This window comes from Bidens hawaiensis, unplaced genomic scaffold (assembly GCF_021521415.1).
Source record: "Bidens hawaiensis isolate Kalapana, Puna unplaced genomic scaffold, B.hawaiensis_p1.1 tig00043071_1, whole genome shotgun sequence".
Lineage (NCBI taxonomy): Eukaryota > Viridiplantae > Streptophyta > Magnoliopsida > Asterales > Asteraceae > Bidens > Bidens hawaiensis.
In genome coordinates this window covers 23,861-40,460 of record NW_027497655.1, presented here as the reverse complement: position 1 = coordinate 40,460, position 16,600 = coordinate 23,861, and the positions used below count along the sequence as shown (strand labels likewise).

General features: G+C 34.7%; 1 protein-coding gene and 1 pseudogene across 2 annotated transcripts; both read right to left on the bottom strand.

Moving 5' to 3' along the window:
* Positions 1 to 292: 292 nt before the first annotated feature.
* On the bottom strand, positions 293 to 6,530 carry LOC143594100 (conserved oligomeric Golgi complex subunit 1-like; annotated as a pseudogene). Its single transcript, XR_013146262.1, has 6 exons — positions 4,299 to 6,530; positions 4,027 to 4,209; positions 2,653 to 2,924; positions 1,732 to 1,911; positions 1,480 to 1,639; positions 293 to 863 (listed from the first exon to the last, which is right to left on the bottom strand). The product of XR_013146262.1 is annotated as a conserved oligomeric Golgi complex subunit 1-like (transcript).
* A 3,322-nt stretch (positions 6,531 to 9,852) lies between these two features.
* Positions 9,853 to 16,111, bottom strand: LOC143594095 (fatty acyl-CoA reductase 2, chloroplastic-like). Its single transcript, XM_077073494.1, has 9 exons — positions 15,239 to 16,111; positions 14,338 to 14,441; positions 13,405 to 13,604; positions 13,220 to 13,320; positions 12,511 to 12,712; positions 12,246 to 12,407; positions 11,240 to 11,321; positions 10,758 to 11,161; positions 9,853 to 10,201 (listed from the first exon to the last, which is right to left on the bottom strand). Exons 1-9 carry the CDS (start codon positions 15,630 to 15,632, stop codon positions 10,042 to 10,044), a joined length of 1,809 nt encoding a protein of 602 aa, XP_076929609.1. The 5' UTR covers positions 15,633 to 16,111; the 3' UTR covers positions 9,853 to 10,041.
* Between the last annotated feature and the right edge of the window lie 489 nt (positions 16,112 to 16,600).

Genomic DNA, 16,600 nt, shown 5'->3' with positions numbered 1-16,600 from the left:
TATACATACTTATTAGACCCCGCGGTCGAACCGGAAGAATACCGTAGGCTGGGAATGAAATGAAAATCTTCAAAGAGAGCGTAAGGAAGGCCTTTTGTAAAAATGTATATCAACCTCGTTCATTGATGTCGAACAGGATTGCCGCCTTTGACTGTCTTCCATATTTTGGTCCAATTAGACTAAATCACATTAAGGATTAGTCTCGAATTTTACAACACATCATATATTACGTGGCTCCTCGTTGCTTTTTGTATGTTGCTTAACCTAACAATTAGACTAAACCATTAACTTGTCTTACAACAAACTTTCTAAACAAAAGAGAGAAAATGCACACATCTTAACATCAACCGAGCTAAAAACCACTTGATCGTCTTTTGTTCAAGAAAACACGGTTATAATCAACAAATACAACAGATATAACAAATCCGCGCAAAACAAAGTTATTACCATAAAAGCGGTTCTCAGCCGCAAAACAACAAAACTACCACTGCTGTTCTAGAAGCCTCCATTTCCTATATTCTTTCACTCATAATAAACTTTAAACTGTTTGCCTCCTTTACATATAGTGCTCCCAAAATCCACATACACAAACTTTATATGTTCATCTGAACACTTGCACGATTCGGGCCTCATGGGGCCGACCCATTCCTTGACTTGGCTCCCAAGTATCAAATCATATACTCTGGGATAAATGGTGTGCTTATAAGGTGGGATGAGCGATATCAGTAATCTGATCGGGTGGTTGTAAATTGGGAAAGAAGACCGGCTGCTTGAGCAGGTAAAATGTCACCAAACCTGCCTACCTGCCCTTCTGTTAACATGGATCCCAGTTTCAGAGTGCTCTCCCCAAACCTACTGCCAACCTGTCATTTTAACAATATTTAACGTCCACATTCAGTTCGCGTTATGATTTATTTCAACTGGTATAGTAACTAAAATACCTTTAAAATGAAATAATAAAAAAATAACTAAAACAGTGTTCAAAAGTCGCCCGGACTGAATTTTAATACATAAAATCCAGAGTGGCAGATCCAATCCGACACAAACCCAAAAATCGATATACGCTGGATGACACGAACACGACCCCGTTTATCCCCATTTTTTTAGTTTTTCTCATTTTCTTTACGTGATAATACTTTGAATTACAATTTTACAGCAAAAATGTGTGTATATAAACGTTACACTTCAAAACACATTTAAAAAGTATTTAACATAAAACTTTGTATGTTAACAGACATAAACGAACTTAACTGAGCGAATACTCACAAACATAAATGAACGAACAAGACATGTGCTCATGTCTGTCCGTTTAACTAAATGAACAAAAACTTTTGTTCAGGTTCACTGAACATTCGGTTCATTTACAGACCAGAGAATAATAAAAAACTTTGTAATCACATTTAACAGTAGTTTATATTTTGGACAAACATACTTGAATCAACCCGATCCAACCCATAGAAAATCAGATCTGTTGATTACCTGCATGAAAGATTTCAAGAAAGGTGTGGCAACCCCGGCACTCGTGTTATCATCCATATCCTCGTGGGTATAATTTCTCCAAGAATTTCGTGAGGAAACATCATCGATAGATGTTGATATAGGAGACTTGCTTGTCCCCTTTGCAGATAATACAGGAGCACTGCATACCAAAATGCAAGATTAATAATAAGTAAAATTAAAATGTTGTTACATAACTAAATAAATAGATAAAAATATAAATGTAAGATGAACCTGATGGGAAGGTATTTGAAACAAGGAACAGTAGAGCATCTCATTATATTTGATTCAGAATTTGTAGGCAACTTTTGCATGGTATCTGTGTACAACCGACGAAGCTGAACAAAGAAACCAAATAGGACAGCATGGCGCAGGTAACACTGCTTCTCATTCTCCATAAGATATGGCTCATACCTACAAAACAAAAAACAAAAATTCATTAAGAACTATGACTTGATTATATTTAAAAATAATGAGAATTAAAACTGGAAATCATATTTTAACCCATAATGAATGGAGCGTTTGGGATGTGTTGTATCTAACGGGTCTAACGGGTTAAAATCAAAAGAATAGCTTTAAGGAAACAAGTAAAACAGGTCCAAAGTCACACAAACTTAGAAGTGTAACCAAAATATTTTAGTACAAATGTATAATAATCGATTAATCATTATTAAACAATAAGATTTAAGGCCAAATTCATTAAATTGAGCCGATTTTTATTTGTGAATCAAATTCTCAAGGCCAAAAAGTAAAACCGACCGAACACAAACCAAAAACTGAAAACACCAAAACAGAACGGTTTTCAAAAACTCAAAACCGAATTTTTGGTTTTTGGTTCTGTTTGAGCCCAACGACCCAAACTGATCTATGCACACTCCTAACACAAAAGTGTATTTTAATGCATAAAATCATAAATTATAAATTTTGTGATCATTAAAAAAAACATAATTTTCAAAAACCATACCAAAATCATTTTATTTGACAAAAAATGTATATTATAACCGAATAAAGATACTTTTCGTGCTATAAAAGAAATAAATCATCATTTTCATAACCCATACCAAAAAATCTCCCATTTTCTAGCTTTAATTTACGTCAATTAAAGCTGAACCACAAGTAACAAAACTTATCCAAAAAAGGTAACCAAAAGCGTACGTGAGCCAGTCTATGGGGTCTAGCTTCTGTGAGAGACAAGTCGCCAACCCGTCAATGCGATCTTTCATAACCGATTTTTGTTGTTGCGCATCTTGTTTCCGTCTATAAACTGTTTTTGACTTTGATGTTTTTGGTACTTCCTCAGGTCCACTTAAATCACCCTCAGATAGAATGTCAGCAGCAAATCTAAGATCCAATAAGACTTGCAAAACTCCTTTTTCAGACAAACGGTCTTCACCATTTGAGAGGAAATCCATATAAAGATCAATCACCTACAACATCATACGAGAAGAATATGGATTAAAGTGGGGTCGTGTCAAAACGAGCAACGTTTTGTCTGTCTGTCTGAGCGGGGTTAAACTGAAAGGCTTTTCGTTCAAAAACACTTATTTTTTATTAGGCTTGTAAACGAAGCAAGCGTTTAGTGGAATTGTTCGGTGGGAAGTTCATTTATGTTCATTTATTTAATAAACATACAAACAAACAACATTTTTTGTTCATTTAGTTAAAGGCATGAACATAAACACATATCTAATTCGTTCATTTATGCTTGTGAACATCAGTCTATTAAAGTTCGTCTATGTTTGTTCCTATATGTTCATATGTGTTCACTATCATACGTTTGTCACCTTGTCTAAGTTTGTTCGTTTATATATTCATTAAAAAGCTTTAGGCCACTTACGATTTAGTCTAGTTTTATAAAACTTAAATATAACACATTACAATTTCATCAAGTTTTATTAATTTTTTAAATCCCAACATATTGATGATCACGTTTACTTTTAACTGATGTATGTTCAATTATGTCAGTTTATGTTCTTTCATCTTCGTTCAGATATATTCATTTGTTTATTTTCTTTGTGTCTGCTTATGTTCATGAACCATTCATTCATATTGTTAACGAACATAAACACAAAACACCTTCATTTTCTAACAAACGGACCAAGGAAACTATGTTCGTTAAATCATTTGTGTTCGATCGTTTGTTCGGTTAAAGTTAAACGAACAAGCATGTACATGCACTGTTCGTGTTCCATTCAGTTCCTTTACAAGCCTACTTTTTATTATAATTAATTAGTGTCAAATATGATTAAAAAAATTATATTATGTCAATAATAATCTTACCTTATAACAAAATGATTTAAGAGGATTTGTGCTTTAAAACAAACTTTGGGGGAAAAACCCCATTTCACTTTAAGCTACCTTTTTTTAAGATTTTGACATTTTTTAGATGAAACAAAGCCTAAATTGACCCATTCATAAATTATGGATGAGATTGCCACTTTGTCACCTTTAATTGAAAACTTTATCCAGAACACAATCAAAGAGCTTCAGTAAAAATTAAAATGATAAGATTGGATTCTTAAACAATACCTTTTCCAGTAATCTTGCAGCAAAGTTCTGTAAAATTGGTTTGTCAAGTACATGACCGCCAACTCTGTGAATTTCTTCACAAGCTTGAAACAAATACGAGGTGATATATATAGAAGGCATAGATGGAAGTGAGATTTTCATCTCTGATGAGTCGTCTTGTTTAACTATGGTATCTTCCCAGCCCTAATCAGTATACAAAAAGCAAACTAGATTATAACAACTACTCATAAATTCAAAATGGATATGTTATAAAACTACTGAAAACCACATACTCTCAAGGGAGTGGTTGCTGATAAACTTTCATCATTTCTGAGACTGTGTGAGAGGATAGCCGACAGTTCATCCGACACCCAAGTTATCCACAAGTTATGAGCTTTAATACAAAGATCCTGTGTTTTTTTTTAAGTTCATCAAGTTGAGGGCTCGGGTTATCATCAACTCCAAATAATGCAGAAGCAGCAAGTGAAGATTGTCTTCTAGGTGATGTAAGCATTTTCTTCCCATTATTCTCGGAAGTCAAAGAGTCAAACGTGCTATTAGAATATCTCGAAAGTGGTGATGCTGATGCCCTACCAGAAACTGCTGACATTGATTCATTCAACCATAATCTGGGAGAACCAAGAATAACTGGGATGTTTCTAGAGTACTTTTGGAATGCAAATAATAATCTTCCAATGAACAGTTATCTCTCAACTGTTGTAACTGGAGATGATGATGAAGAATTTGCTAATGCAGCATACAAGTGATCCAGCTCGTTCTTGAGATCTGTAAGTATGGCTGATATGCTTTCAAAGCACTTGTTTTGTAAATATGGTGCTAGTTCTTTTAATCTTAAAGAGGCTTTTGGGGATTCTAAGAAGCTTAACAGGTCTTCAAGTATATTCTTGCAGTGGTTATCAACTGCCATTCTAATTCGACCGACTTCATCACCAAAGTAAGCGTTTAAACAGCTCTGATAATCACTACCATTGTGCGATACCTTAGGGCTAGTCACTAAACTAGTCTTTTTGGTGGTGGGCTCCACAAACCAAACTCCACCACCCAAAGGAGATCGATTCATAAAATCTTGAAAACCACTTGACCTTTATCAATGGCAAGAATCGACTCCTTCACATCGACTATATTATTCATTTCATTAAATCCTGAATCAATTATTGCTTTCATCCTGCTTGCAAAGGTCTGTTCAAAGATTTCATCCCAAAGATCATCATCATTGCCTAAAACAAGCTCACGTGTTCGACTCCATGGCATTTCAATCTCAGAACCGAATACGCTCTTTAACCACTCCAAACTTCCTCCCAACACATCTTTACCTTCCATCGTTTCTCTAATCAACTTCTCAGCCGCAGCAAGCTGTTTCCCACTATCAATCGCATCAATCAAAAACCTACCATTAACTTTATTAACTATCTCCTTCCCACAACTCCTCAAAAACTCCAAACAAGCTTTAGCAATAAAATCCTTATCCAGCATTGCCATCAAAGACTCCAACTTCTCCCTAAATTCCTTCCACAACCTCACTTCCTCATCCGGATTCGGTATCCCACCAAACAACTGCGACACAGGCGGCGAATCCAAAACCGTCTTATAAAACAACGGCATATCACTCAAAACCTGCAGAAACAACTCCCCAACATGCGCCACACTAACTTGAATCACCTTCAACACATCACAAAACACCTGTATCACATCCTCACCCGACACCTTACACCCATTCAACTTCTGCGAAACACACGACTTCCTCGAATCAAGCAACAGCTTCAAAACCTGCGCCAGATCAAGCTCGTCAATAACTGCAACCGCCGCAAGCGCATCCGCATAAACCGAAATCTCATCCTTAACCCCTGCACCATGATCCAACAGCCTCTCGCGACTACGCTGCGATATCTGCAACTTAAAACTCTCAACTATCTGCCACTGATGCTGTAACAACGGAAACTTCAATAATATATTATTACTATCATTATTGGTTAACCCTTGGTAAACTAACTTAGCACGCATATAGCGTGCAGCAGCACCAACAAACATTAACTCATCAAGGCTACCCCAAATATTCTCAGGTGTATCAACAATATACTTAACACGACAAGCGATTCCGTACATACGAGCCCTAGTGGGATTAGAGGAAACAGAATTAGGGTTAATTGTTGTAGACGAGAGAGAATGAAGAATACCGTTGTGAATGGATGAAATGTTATTGGAAATAGAGTGGCATGATGACTTCATGTTGACGATTGAATCGGCTGAGTCGATTAGGTCACGGTAACGGTTGCCGACGAGCTGACGGAGCTCTTCGCTTTTGTTTTGGATTTGTTTGCGAGTGGCGGATTCGATGGTTCGGATTTCGGAGATAGGTTTGGTGCGGAAGAGAGATTCGGCGTCTTTGGCGGTTAGTTTGGATGGTGAGGGTGGTTGTGTTGTTACTCTCATGGTGGCGGTTGTCAGTGGTGGATCTGGTTTACGGTGAAGATCTGATTTGACGGAAATGTTCAAGTCGCAACAAACGTGATGTGAATAGTGAAAACTGGTTAATTAATATATGGATTTTTGGTTTAAGAATTTGTTATTGTTATTATTACGGAAATTAAAATCTTTTAACGGGTTTTAGTTAGGGCTATTCACGAGCCGAGCCGAATTGACTGAAGGCTTGTTTGTAGCTTGACTTGTTTACAACCGAACCGAACTGAACTTTTGAAATTCAAACCAAGTGAAAACAGAAACGAGCCAAAATCAAATCAAGCATTTTTTGATCGAACATCGAACGATTTGAGTATTATTTAATTTTTTTTCGCTTGAAAAATTTCAATGAAAAACAAATTTAAAGGTTGTAAATAATATATTTTAGAAATAAATTAGTAGTTTTTAAACAAACGTGTAATAGAATGTAAATTTTTATTAAGAATAAGTTTAGAGTGAGATATAATAATTATGTAAACAAACTTCTAGTATTCTAAAAACTTTAAACGAACAAATAAAACTATAAAATTGACGGAATATGAAAATTTTAAACGGGTAAAAATAATTGTAAGCATATATTTATGTGTTTTGTCTATGTATTTATATATTTGTTCATGTATAATTATATATAAAATAAATTAAAAATATTCGAGCCGAGCCGAGCAGACCTTTGCTCGTTGTTTGGCTCGTTTACAAACTGAACCGAGCAGAGCGGCTCGTTTTCAATCAAACGAAAAAATGAGCGAGTATTTTTCAAGCAATTTCTAAGCGAACGATGAGCGGTTTGAACGGCCCTAGTTTTAATGTTTTACTACTTTGTGAAGAGGGTCTAAGATTGGGCTCATGGCCCAAAAATATATGGTTTAGCAGTTGGTACTATAATCTATATCAGCAGTTAGAGGTATAGGTGCGGTTTGTATTTTCATAAATCGGTTTCGGATATGGTCAACAAAAGTTAAAATCAGTTTTGAGTATTTGACCGGGTTTTGACTGGTTCCACCGGGTATTTCTGGTTCCAAGTCGGTTTTGGTTCTTGGTACGGCTCTATGGAGAAATCATATACATGGTCCTACCTGCAGGTTGGGTACGGATAGGAACTGGTTACGGGTCGGGTCTGGAACCGGGTAGTATGTGCACCTCTGATTAGTGGTGGCAAATCGGGATTTTACAAGAACGGTTCCAAGTTTGATTAACAAAGTTATTAACTGAGTCAAGTAGGAACTGATTCTGGTATGATCAGTTTTTTGACTGGGTTTTGACCGGTTTTGCCGGGTTTTTATCAGGTTTTTCGGGTTTTGGCTTGGTCGGGTACTCGGGTCGGGGTTTTGACTAGGTCGAGGTGGAACCGGCTCCGGTGAGTTCCACTATGGTTTCTCAGTAAAACTGAAACTTGGTTTGTACCTATAGGCTCGGTATGCATCCATAACCAGATTTTATGCCCACCTCTAGAACTGATTTTACAGACCAGAGGCTAAGAGAATTCTCAACTCTTCCCCTATAATTATGTGAGGGAAATTTGCAAATTATAGGGTAAGGTGTTGAGTGGTTGTGTTTGTCAATTATAGGAAAGAGAAATGTAATGATTTTTTGTAAATTTGGGGAAACTTTGTTTACCCCTGTTGACTCTTTAATATTTGTTGAATTGGTTGTGTGTAGAGATGCAAGAAAACTAATGATAAAGATATAAAAAATATTATTTAATTGAACAGGAGAGAGAATTGTAGTGTTTTCTAGTGTAATTATAGAGATAGGGATGAAAGAAGGGCTGAGAATGCTCTAAAGATAAAAAAAAGCCAAGTCGGGAACTGGAATCGGGTTTTAATTTGAACCAATTTTGGCATCCTCCATTGAGACGGATTGAACATAAACTAAATCAATCATTTTCCTTATAAACTGGTTTAACCCTTACTAGCTTGAATCAAAACCCGAGGTTGAACGTGTGTAACTGAAGCCAAACCGGGTTGGGCTCAGGATCCAATTTGGGCATGTTGTCTTTGTCCTGCTATTTCTCACAAGTATGACGTACAAGTGATTATGTGTTTTAGTGTTTATATATATAGGGTAGAGATGTTTTAAGTTAATGCCTTAACGTACGAGAGGTACGCGAGACGTTCAAAGGCAAAAAATAAAAGCAAAAACCTAAAACGCTCAGAAAACGCTCACAAAAACTTAAACGCTCAGCCAAAAACCTAAAACGCTCAGAAAACGCTCAAAAAACGGTCTTCGTGAAAAAAATAAAAAATTGATCGATTAACGATCCAAAACTGTTTTTTCGGTTAACCAATGATTAATTGGATATGTATTGACGATTCCGAGATGTTGGGATGTGATTTCATGGATCGATTCGTGAAAAATGGGATTCGCGTACGTTAATGTACTTTAAGGATTAGTGTATTGGATCTTTTCACTATATATATAAACATCTAAAACGTAAATTTTGATTATTTAATTTCATTTAAAACAATTAGAGAGAGTTTTATATAGGGGTGTGCGTGGTGCGGTTCGGTGCGGTTTTTGACTAAAACCAAACCAAAAACCAAACTTTCGGTTTTATGATATTTTAAAACCATTCGGTTTTGGTTTTTTCGGTTTTTGGTTTTCGGTTCGGTTTTGAATGCGGTTTTTTCGGTTTTGCTAGTCAAGCCAAAACTTTTTGGGCAAAAAACACTTGACCTAAGCTATTGAAATCGAGCATGCCATTTTTTCTTTAAACTAATGATTAATAGAAAATCGAATATTTGGACCTAAAATATTAAAAGATAATAAAAGACATTTGAAACTAAAATTCAAAATCAAAACCGAAAGTACCTATTATTGGTTTTTAATCATACTTGCAGACCAAGTTTTGTATTAACAATATGTTAAATTAATCAAATATTCATCGATAGATTTGTTTTAATGATTATGGTTAAGATGTTATGGTTATTTCGGTTTGGTTCGGTTCTTAACAAAATACAAAACCGAACCAAAACCAATATTTCGGTTTTTGCTAAAGTTTAAAACCGAATCACCGGTTTCTATTTCGGTTTGGTTTTTCGGTTCGGTTTTTTTTGGTTTTATTGGTTTCGATTTGGTTTTTTCGGTTTTGTGCACGCCCCTAGTTTTATAGATGAAAATTGTTATCGAAAATAACACTTTTTTAACTTTCAACTTTTTAGGTATAAAGACAATATCAAAATGATGATATCGACAATTTGATTAATCTCAACTAATGTGTGCACATTTTGTGTTATGTTGAATGTTGATGGTATTTCAAGTTTCATTGAAACATGCTAGGAAATTTAATAGAGTCAAGTAAACAGGAAAAAAATATATATATCTACATACAAAGGTTTCAAAGCAAACCACTTATTTTGCATATTACATGGCATATTTTGGCATACATATTTTAAAAAGACAACATACAATCTCATTAACTATAACATTTTAATTAGTGTACCCTTTTGATTCCTTTAAATTCTAGAGAAAATGATAAAAGAGAGAAATCACAACATTTTATTACAAATAAGGTTTCCTAAATATGCATATATTGTAGTGTGTATATTAATAATATTTATATCACATTCCTCTTCCTTTCATTACATGCCTCCTTAGCCCTGGAATATGAACATTTGAGATGTAATATCTCCAATCTATTTTCGCCACATCAAACCCAAATGTCTTTCTTTCTTCTTCAGACATCATCCCCATTAATCTTTGAGTGTTGCTATTATCAAACCTACAAAAATAAGAGTTTCAAACTTTCATAAGTTATTTGATCAGCTCTAAAAAGACCAAATGGACCTCATGCATATCATGACAACCACATAGTTTTGACTCAAAATGATCTCATGTTCAAATCCCAAATGTTCTATGAGCTTCATACAACATGTTACATTATGTTACATTGATCGTGTGAACTAGTTGAGTCAAATATGATGGACATCATGATTACTCGAGCAAAACACTCAGTCATCAAGATTTTATATAAAAATACTAATCAACTTAGCCGTTGATTGTGTCGTCGTTTCAAGTTCCAGTCTAGCTTTTTTTGTCATGTTTTTAAGTTTTTAATCGTAACAAGTTGGACTTGATTAACATTTATGCTCCAATTTAAAGACGATGCTAATATAGTTATTAGTGTTATTATTAAGGTTTATCAATTTATGGCCAGTAGGCCAATAATAGGTAAACTTAGAGTTTAATTCATATATACACATTTAGTTCATGTATCATTTTCCAGTCTCTTTTGCATAACTAGTGTAAATTCAATCAAGATTGAAGTATAATATTACCTTCCACCATAAAATGTGTATGGTTCATATATATTGGCCAAGTACTTTGCTTGCTCCACTGATTTCTTACATATATTTTCAATTTTAAGTGCAAGCTTCCCTTTATTTGTGGACGACGAAGCAATCAATCCACTTCTATTAACCGCATCTTTCCATATATGAGCCGAGAATTCTTCCATGGACCGACAAAGTTGCATGATCGGTACATGAACTGGCCTGCCCTTTAAATCCAAACACGGTGAAGAACAAAAGTGTTCATAAAGCAACCTTGCCAAATCCTTAAACACCAACGGGTTCACTACGGACGAAGCTATTTGATAAATGTGGTTATCTTCGGTTTTCCCACCCGCCACGTGTTTTGCCATGGCTGCCATGATGGCATTCACCACCATGTCAGCTGGAACCTGAAACGGTTTTGCGGGACCCACGGTTTGTGAGATAATATGTAGTTTTGTGAATACATGAACAAGAAAAGAACTTACCACATCAAGAACACCATTAGGGTCAACAAGAAATCCACTAAGTTGTCCCTTTCCATAGTAAAGTACAATTGGATCCATCATCCTTCAAACGAGAGAGAAAAGCACAAATCTTGTACATCAACGCGATAAGGGGCGAATCAGGCCGTAATTAGTAAGGAAAGTAGAGGAGGCGTTTTGACACGTTTGTCAAAAACAGTTTGGTTTATGTTTTCATCTTTAACGGCTCAAACAATAAACTATAAACTTAGCTTAAAAGGAAACGGGTCGAAAGTAAGCCAAAGCATTTGCATTGTAAAGTGCTTCATTAAAAATGTTGATAACTATGCTAACAATAAGTTTGTTAATCTTACCTAGGGTGTGCATGAAACGGAAATAATGGACCCATAATTAAAATTCCTAAAATAACCAACGTAAGCAAATCGAAAGAACCAAACCCAACCAAAACTGAAGATTTCATTTTATGTTTTTCAAAAAACTGGATTTTTGGTACGGCTTCGGTTTTGCATGTACCGAAACACCGAACCGGCTTATATAACCAAACCAAACTCATAAAAACCGAATAAATTGACTTTTGTGATTAAATTTTTGGTTTACTACTTCTGTTTTTGAATGCTAAGTAATTTATAATAAAATATTAATAAATGATGTGAGTCTTTGATCATAACTTTTAGACCCAAATGTTAATAATTATTATTGAACAGAAAATTTAGGCTCATAGTTTGAGGCCCAAGTTCATTTTTTTCCAACTTTTCGGCCCAAAATATTGAAGCCCAAATGACAAAAAAAACGAGAAATGCCGAAACCAGACAATTTTTAGAAACCCAAAAACCGAATTTTTGGTTTATTGGTTTTGTTTGATCCCAAACCGACCCAATACGCCCTTAATCTTATCTAACTCATTAGTTATCAAACATAAATAAAAAGATATATTCATGGTTCAACCCAAACCGTTTTGACATGTTAGTATGTCACCCGCCCATTTTGCCACCTCTATGAAAACATGTACCTATTTCCTTCCATCCACCCTGGAAAAGGTTCTCTGTAAGTGCTTTCAATGACACTAGGCCGGATTATGACAACGGGTATATCTCCTCCCATTTTATCTATCATCATTTCTCCCATTGCCTTCGTAAAAACATACGTGTCTTGCCATCCATATAGCTTCGCCCTGGTTGAATCACATAATAAAAGAAAACAAGATGTTTTGTGGGTGATCTTAAGTGAGCATACATAACAATACAAGATAAATATCATAGGAGATTCCATTATACCTCTCTAATCCAATTTCTTTTAGCTTTTGAGCCAATGCATTTTCTCCCAAAGAGTTCTTCAATTCCAAAACCATATTAATCTCATCTTCTACATTCAACTTTGGCATATGATTCCCATACCTTAGGCTTTCTCGTGCTATACTCTCGCCTACGTTAAACGCCTTTTCCATTATTCTTCCTTGTCTTTGTCCATTCACATATGCTACATGCAAGAAAAAATACGGTCAAAAGTAGGTAAATATTTTATATTTTATGCTTTTTCACCATTTTTTCTGTTATTGGTAGCTTACTAATACTATATTTTTAGTACCTTTTGTTTTATGCTGTTTAGATTCTACGAGAAGCATTCCACGTATCTAATAAACTTTTCACGTCCATATATGGTTTTTATGCTACAAGCAAGGAAAAAACGTGTCCAAAAATATATAAAGTTTTAATCCTTTTACTTTTTTGCTTATTTTTCTGTTATTGGTAGCGTACTAATACTATATTTTTAGTACTTTTTGTTTCTTGTTGTTTGTATTCCATAAAAAACACTATATGTTTCTAATATACTTGTCATATCTATATATGGTTTTTATGCTACTAGAAAGGAAAAAATGGTAAAAAAAATATGTAAAATTTTGATGCCTTACATTTTTCCACCATTTTTTTGGGTATGGTTGTTATTATCTAAAATGAAACATTATACAAGTACAAATGATTTTACCTGTAGAAACTTGCAGGAAAAGGTTGAGTTTCTTGCACTTTTTCACAAAGCTCATAAGGCGACTAGGCCCGCTAGTGTTTATGTCAAGAGCTACATCATATCTGCGGTTCTTTTAAAAAAATTTAGTAACTTTTTACTACATTTCTTGCTGGTTTTCTTAAATAATTAAAATTATAAGAAGCTACCTTTCATCGAAAGTAGTATTAGCTGCAGAATTTACAATTATGTCAACATCTTTTGCTATCAATTCTGCTGTATCCTCATCTAACCCGAGATTGGATTCACAAACGTTTCCGGTCACAGGAACCAACTTGCTTAACATGAATGATTGATATGATTTCCCGTAAGCTTGTTGAAGAGACTTGAAAAGTTCGGTATTGATTATCTGTAACACAATCCTAAATTAAATTTAATTTTACTACTTAATGATAATGAGATAGATCGTTTAAAGTTGAAGGGTTGCATACGACTAGAAGTGGCAATGTGGGTGCGGGCCAGAGAACATGTCAAAAGGATTTTTTTTTTAGTAGTTGGTCCCACAAGCTTTTTTGTCTGGTTTTTAGAACTTTATGTAGTTACGTAAGACGTTAATGGGAGAGATACATTACAAAATACTATATTATTACGAGAACAAAAAAAAAAAACCTCCCTCAATCATTTACTTTTTCTGCCAGCGATTTGTATTTTAATAACGTTTACATCTTACATACAAATGTCTATCTTATGTATATGAAAACCCACTAAACTAACTTGTTGATATTTTTATCATTTTTTAAAAAGTTTACCTACACATGTGACTGTGTAGGTTCTATAAAAGTATATAAATAAATGAATTTTGGTCATATATCAGAAGAAATGAATAACATTGCATTTCAACCAGTTTCTTGTATTTTCAAGGTTTTTCAAAACAAAAACTATTATAAAAGAAAAAAAATCCATTTTGGGTGAGTTGAACTTGTTTGACCCGTTTGACTGGTAACCCATTTAGCTCGATTTTTTCATTTGACTGCTTTGAGGTCAAACGCAACCTAAATCAATCAAGTCATAAGTAAACGAGTAGAAATTGCCACATAGGACTCCTACATGACGAAGAAAGAAGACAAAAAAAAATTGCATACTTCATTTTTCAATCTTTCCATGGCAGCTTCTGTGTTCTTTGCCTTGATTAAAAGATATATCTTCCCCACATCGGGTACCGTTCGCAGTATCTTCTCTATGAACACTACATAGTTTATAAATTTATCAAGAAATTCAAAGTGTTAGAAAAGGTGAGCAATAAAAATTGTTACTAGCATCCAAGAATGACACCAAAATGGGCAAAATGTACGACTTAAATGGGGAGAAAATGTGTCAAAATAGGCGGGTCAGCTAATAGGTTAAAACGGGTTAGGGTCAAAACATGCTAATTTTGGTTTGACAAGTGACCCTACACTTTTGAGTATCATGGTTTCACTCATAGAACATAATAAAGGTGGCAATAGTTTAGGGGTGTAAACGAACCAACCCGCATGTGAGATATTCAATATTGGCTTGCTAAAAGCTCAAGTCAAGCCGAGAATAAAAAAGATCGAGCCCGAGCTTGAGCATATATATAAGCTTATTTAGTAAACGAGCCCAAGCTCAAGATGGCTCGTGACTTAAATAAGCCAATTACTTATATATAACTTTTATGATTAATATAAATAAATAATATATGTTATGCTATATACAAAACTTGTAATTAAAATATATATAAATAAATAAATAATAATCATAAATGTCTATAAATTAGTTAGTAAATAAAAAACGAGTTGTGCTCAAGCTCAGGCTTTGACTCGTCTTGTTTACACCCCTTGGCGAAAGGGGTGACCCATAACACTTCTTGACTAGTTGTTTCATAATGTTTTGATAAGGCGATTTATTAGGCTCTAACTTCACATTTAAGTTTTCAAACATTTTACCTGTTTTTTTAGCTATTTTGAACCGGTAGAAATAAAACATAACCCGTACAAAAAAACTTTTTAAAAAAGTGTACGTTACCTTTGCCCAAGAACCCAGTTGCACCAGTAACAAAGAACCTTTTCCCCTTGAGTATATTCACAATGCCAATTCCATTAACATTAACATTAATATCCACCACAGAACCATTTTGTGCACCATTGTATGAAACCAACTCCTGGCCATTCGCGTTCCCGTTTGGAGCCAAAACCAAGTCTTCGGTATCCAAAACAACGGTCCCAGGATCCGCATTGACCAAAGCCGACCGCTTTGTCAAACTAGACACCACCCCATTACTCCTGATCACATTTCCTTCACTTTGACAATACATTAAACACTTTATTTGCTTCTTCGATAACCACGCGCAATTCTTGTAACTCACGGCCTCTTTTCGCATAACAAAGATGGACGAACCAAGAGACATAGTCCCCATCATTTTGAAAAATAATCTAAGTGAAAAAAAAAATGTAAAAATGAAATGACACAAGGGATGAGTTTGGAGATTGGAAGATGTTGGGTGTGAAGTTGATAAGTGTTGTTACTTTTTATGTTAGCTAATCATGTCCTACAATAAGAAAAGATGATAAACAAAATGTAATAAAAGAGTAAATAATAAAGAAACAAGTAAGAATAGATGAAAAACAACATATGGTTGAATAATATAAATAAAGAAAGAAGGGTGAAATTTGGGGTTTTAAATAAAGGGGATGGTGGTTAGGAGGATAAAGGTAAAGGCTCCCTTTTTGCCAACGGCTAAGATGGCGGGAAGTGGTTATTATTTGATCGGAATTTATAAAATATTCATGTGGGGAAAGGGTGTGGGCTTAGGTAAGAGGTTAGTCAACGCCTTCATTCATATCATGTTTCACACATCCATGATGTACCCATGTAAATAAGTCTTGGAACGGGTCAGATCGGGTCGGGTCGGGTCAGGTAACTAGCCAATACATGTTTGGGATGAAAATGGTTTTTTTTAGGTACTAGTTTAGTTTAGGTCAAAATTGGTTTTTTTTTTTAAGTATTATTTTAGTTTAAGTCAACAATTTTGACAGAAATAGAATCGTACAATGGTAATGGACAAAGTGGAAACTAAAATGTATGCGAGGTTTATCCACGGAGTCGGCCAGCTGGGTGAGTTAGGGTATAAGATAAGGCAGAAAGGCTAGTTGATGGACAACGTGTGAATATTCATGTACTGTCCTTTGTTGATCCTTCGGGACACAGAGATGTTCATAGGTAAAAGAATTGTAATTGGTTGAATATATTTGTTGTGAAATAATATTTAGTTTTATGACTTAACATATTACGAATTTTAACATGAGTATTATAATTAAGGTACATTTTCTTTGTTTTAGGTATAGCAACCAGGATTGTTGAACTTCGAATAGAATGTTACATCCAAAT

Excerpts from the sequence above, each read along its gene's own strand:
- LOC143594095 (XM_077073494.1), bottom strand. The coding sequence starts at position 15,632 with ATGATGGGGACTATGTCTCTTGGTTCGTCCATCTTTGTTATGCGAAAA. Across the intron at positions 14,442-15,238 it reads AACTGGGTTCTTGGGCAAAG|TGTTCATAGAGAAGATACTG; the intron begins GTAACGTACACT and ends TAAACTATGTAG. Across the intron at positions 13,605-14,337 it reads TGGAAAGATTGAAAAATGAA|ATAATCAATACCGAACTTTT; the intron begins GTATGCAATTTT and ends ATTGTGTTACAG.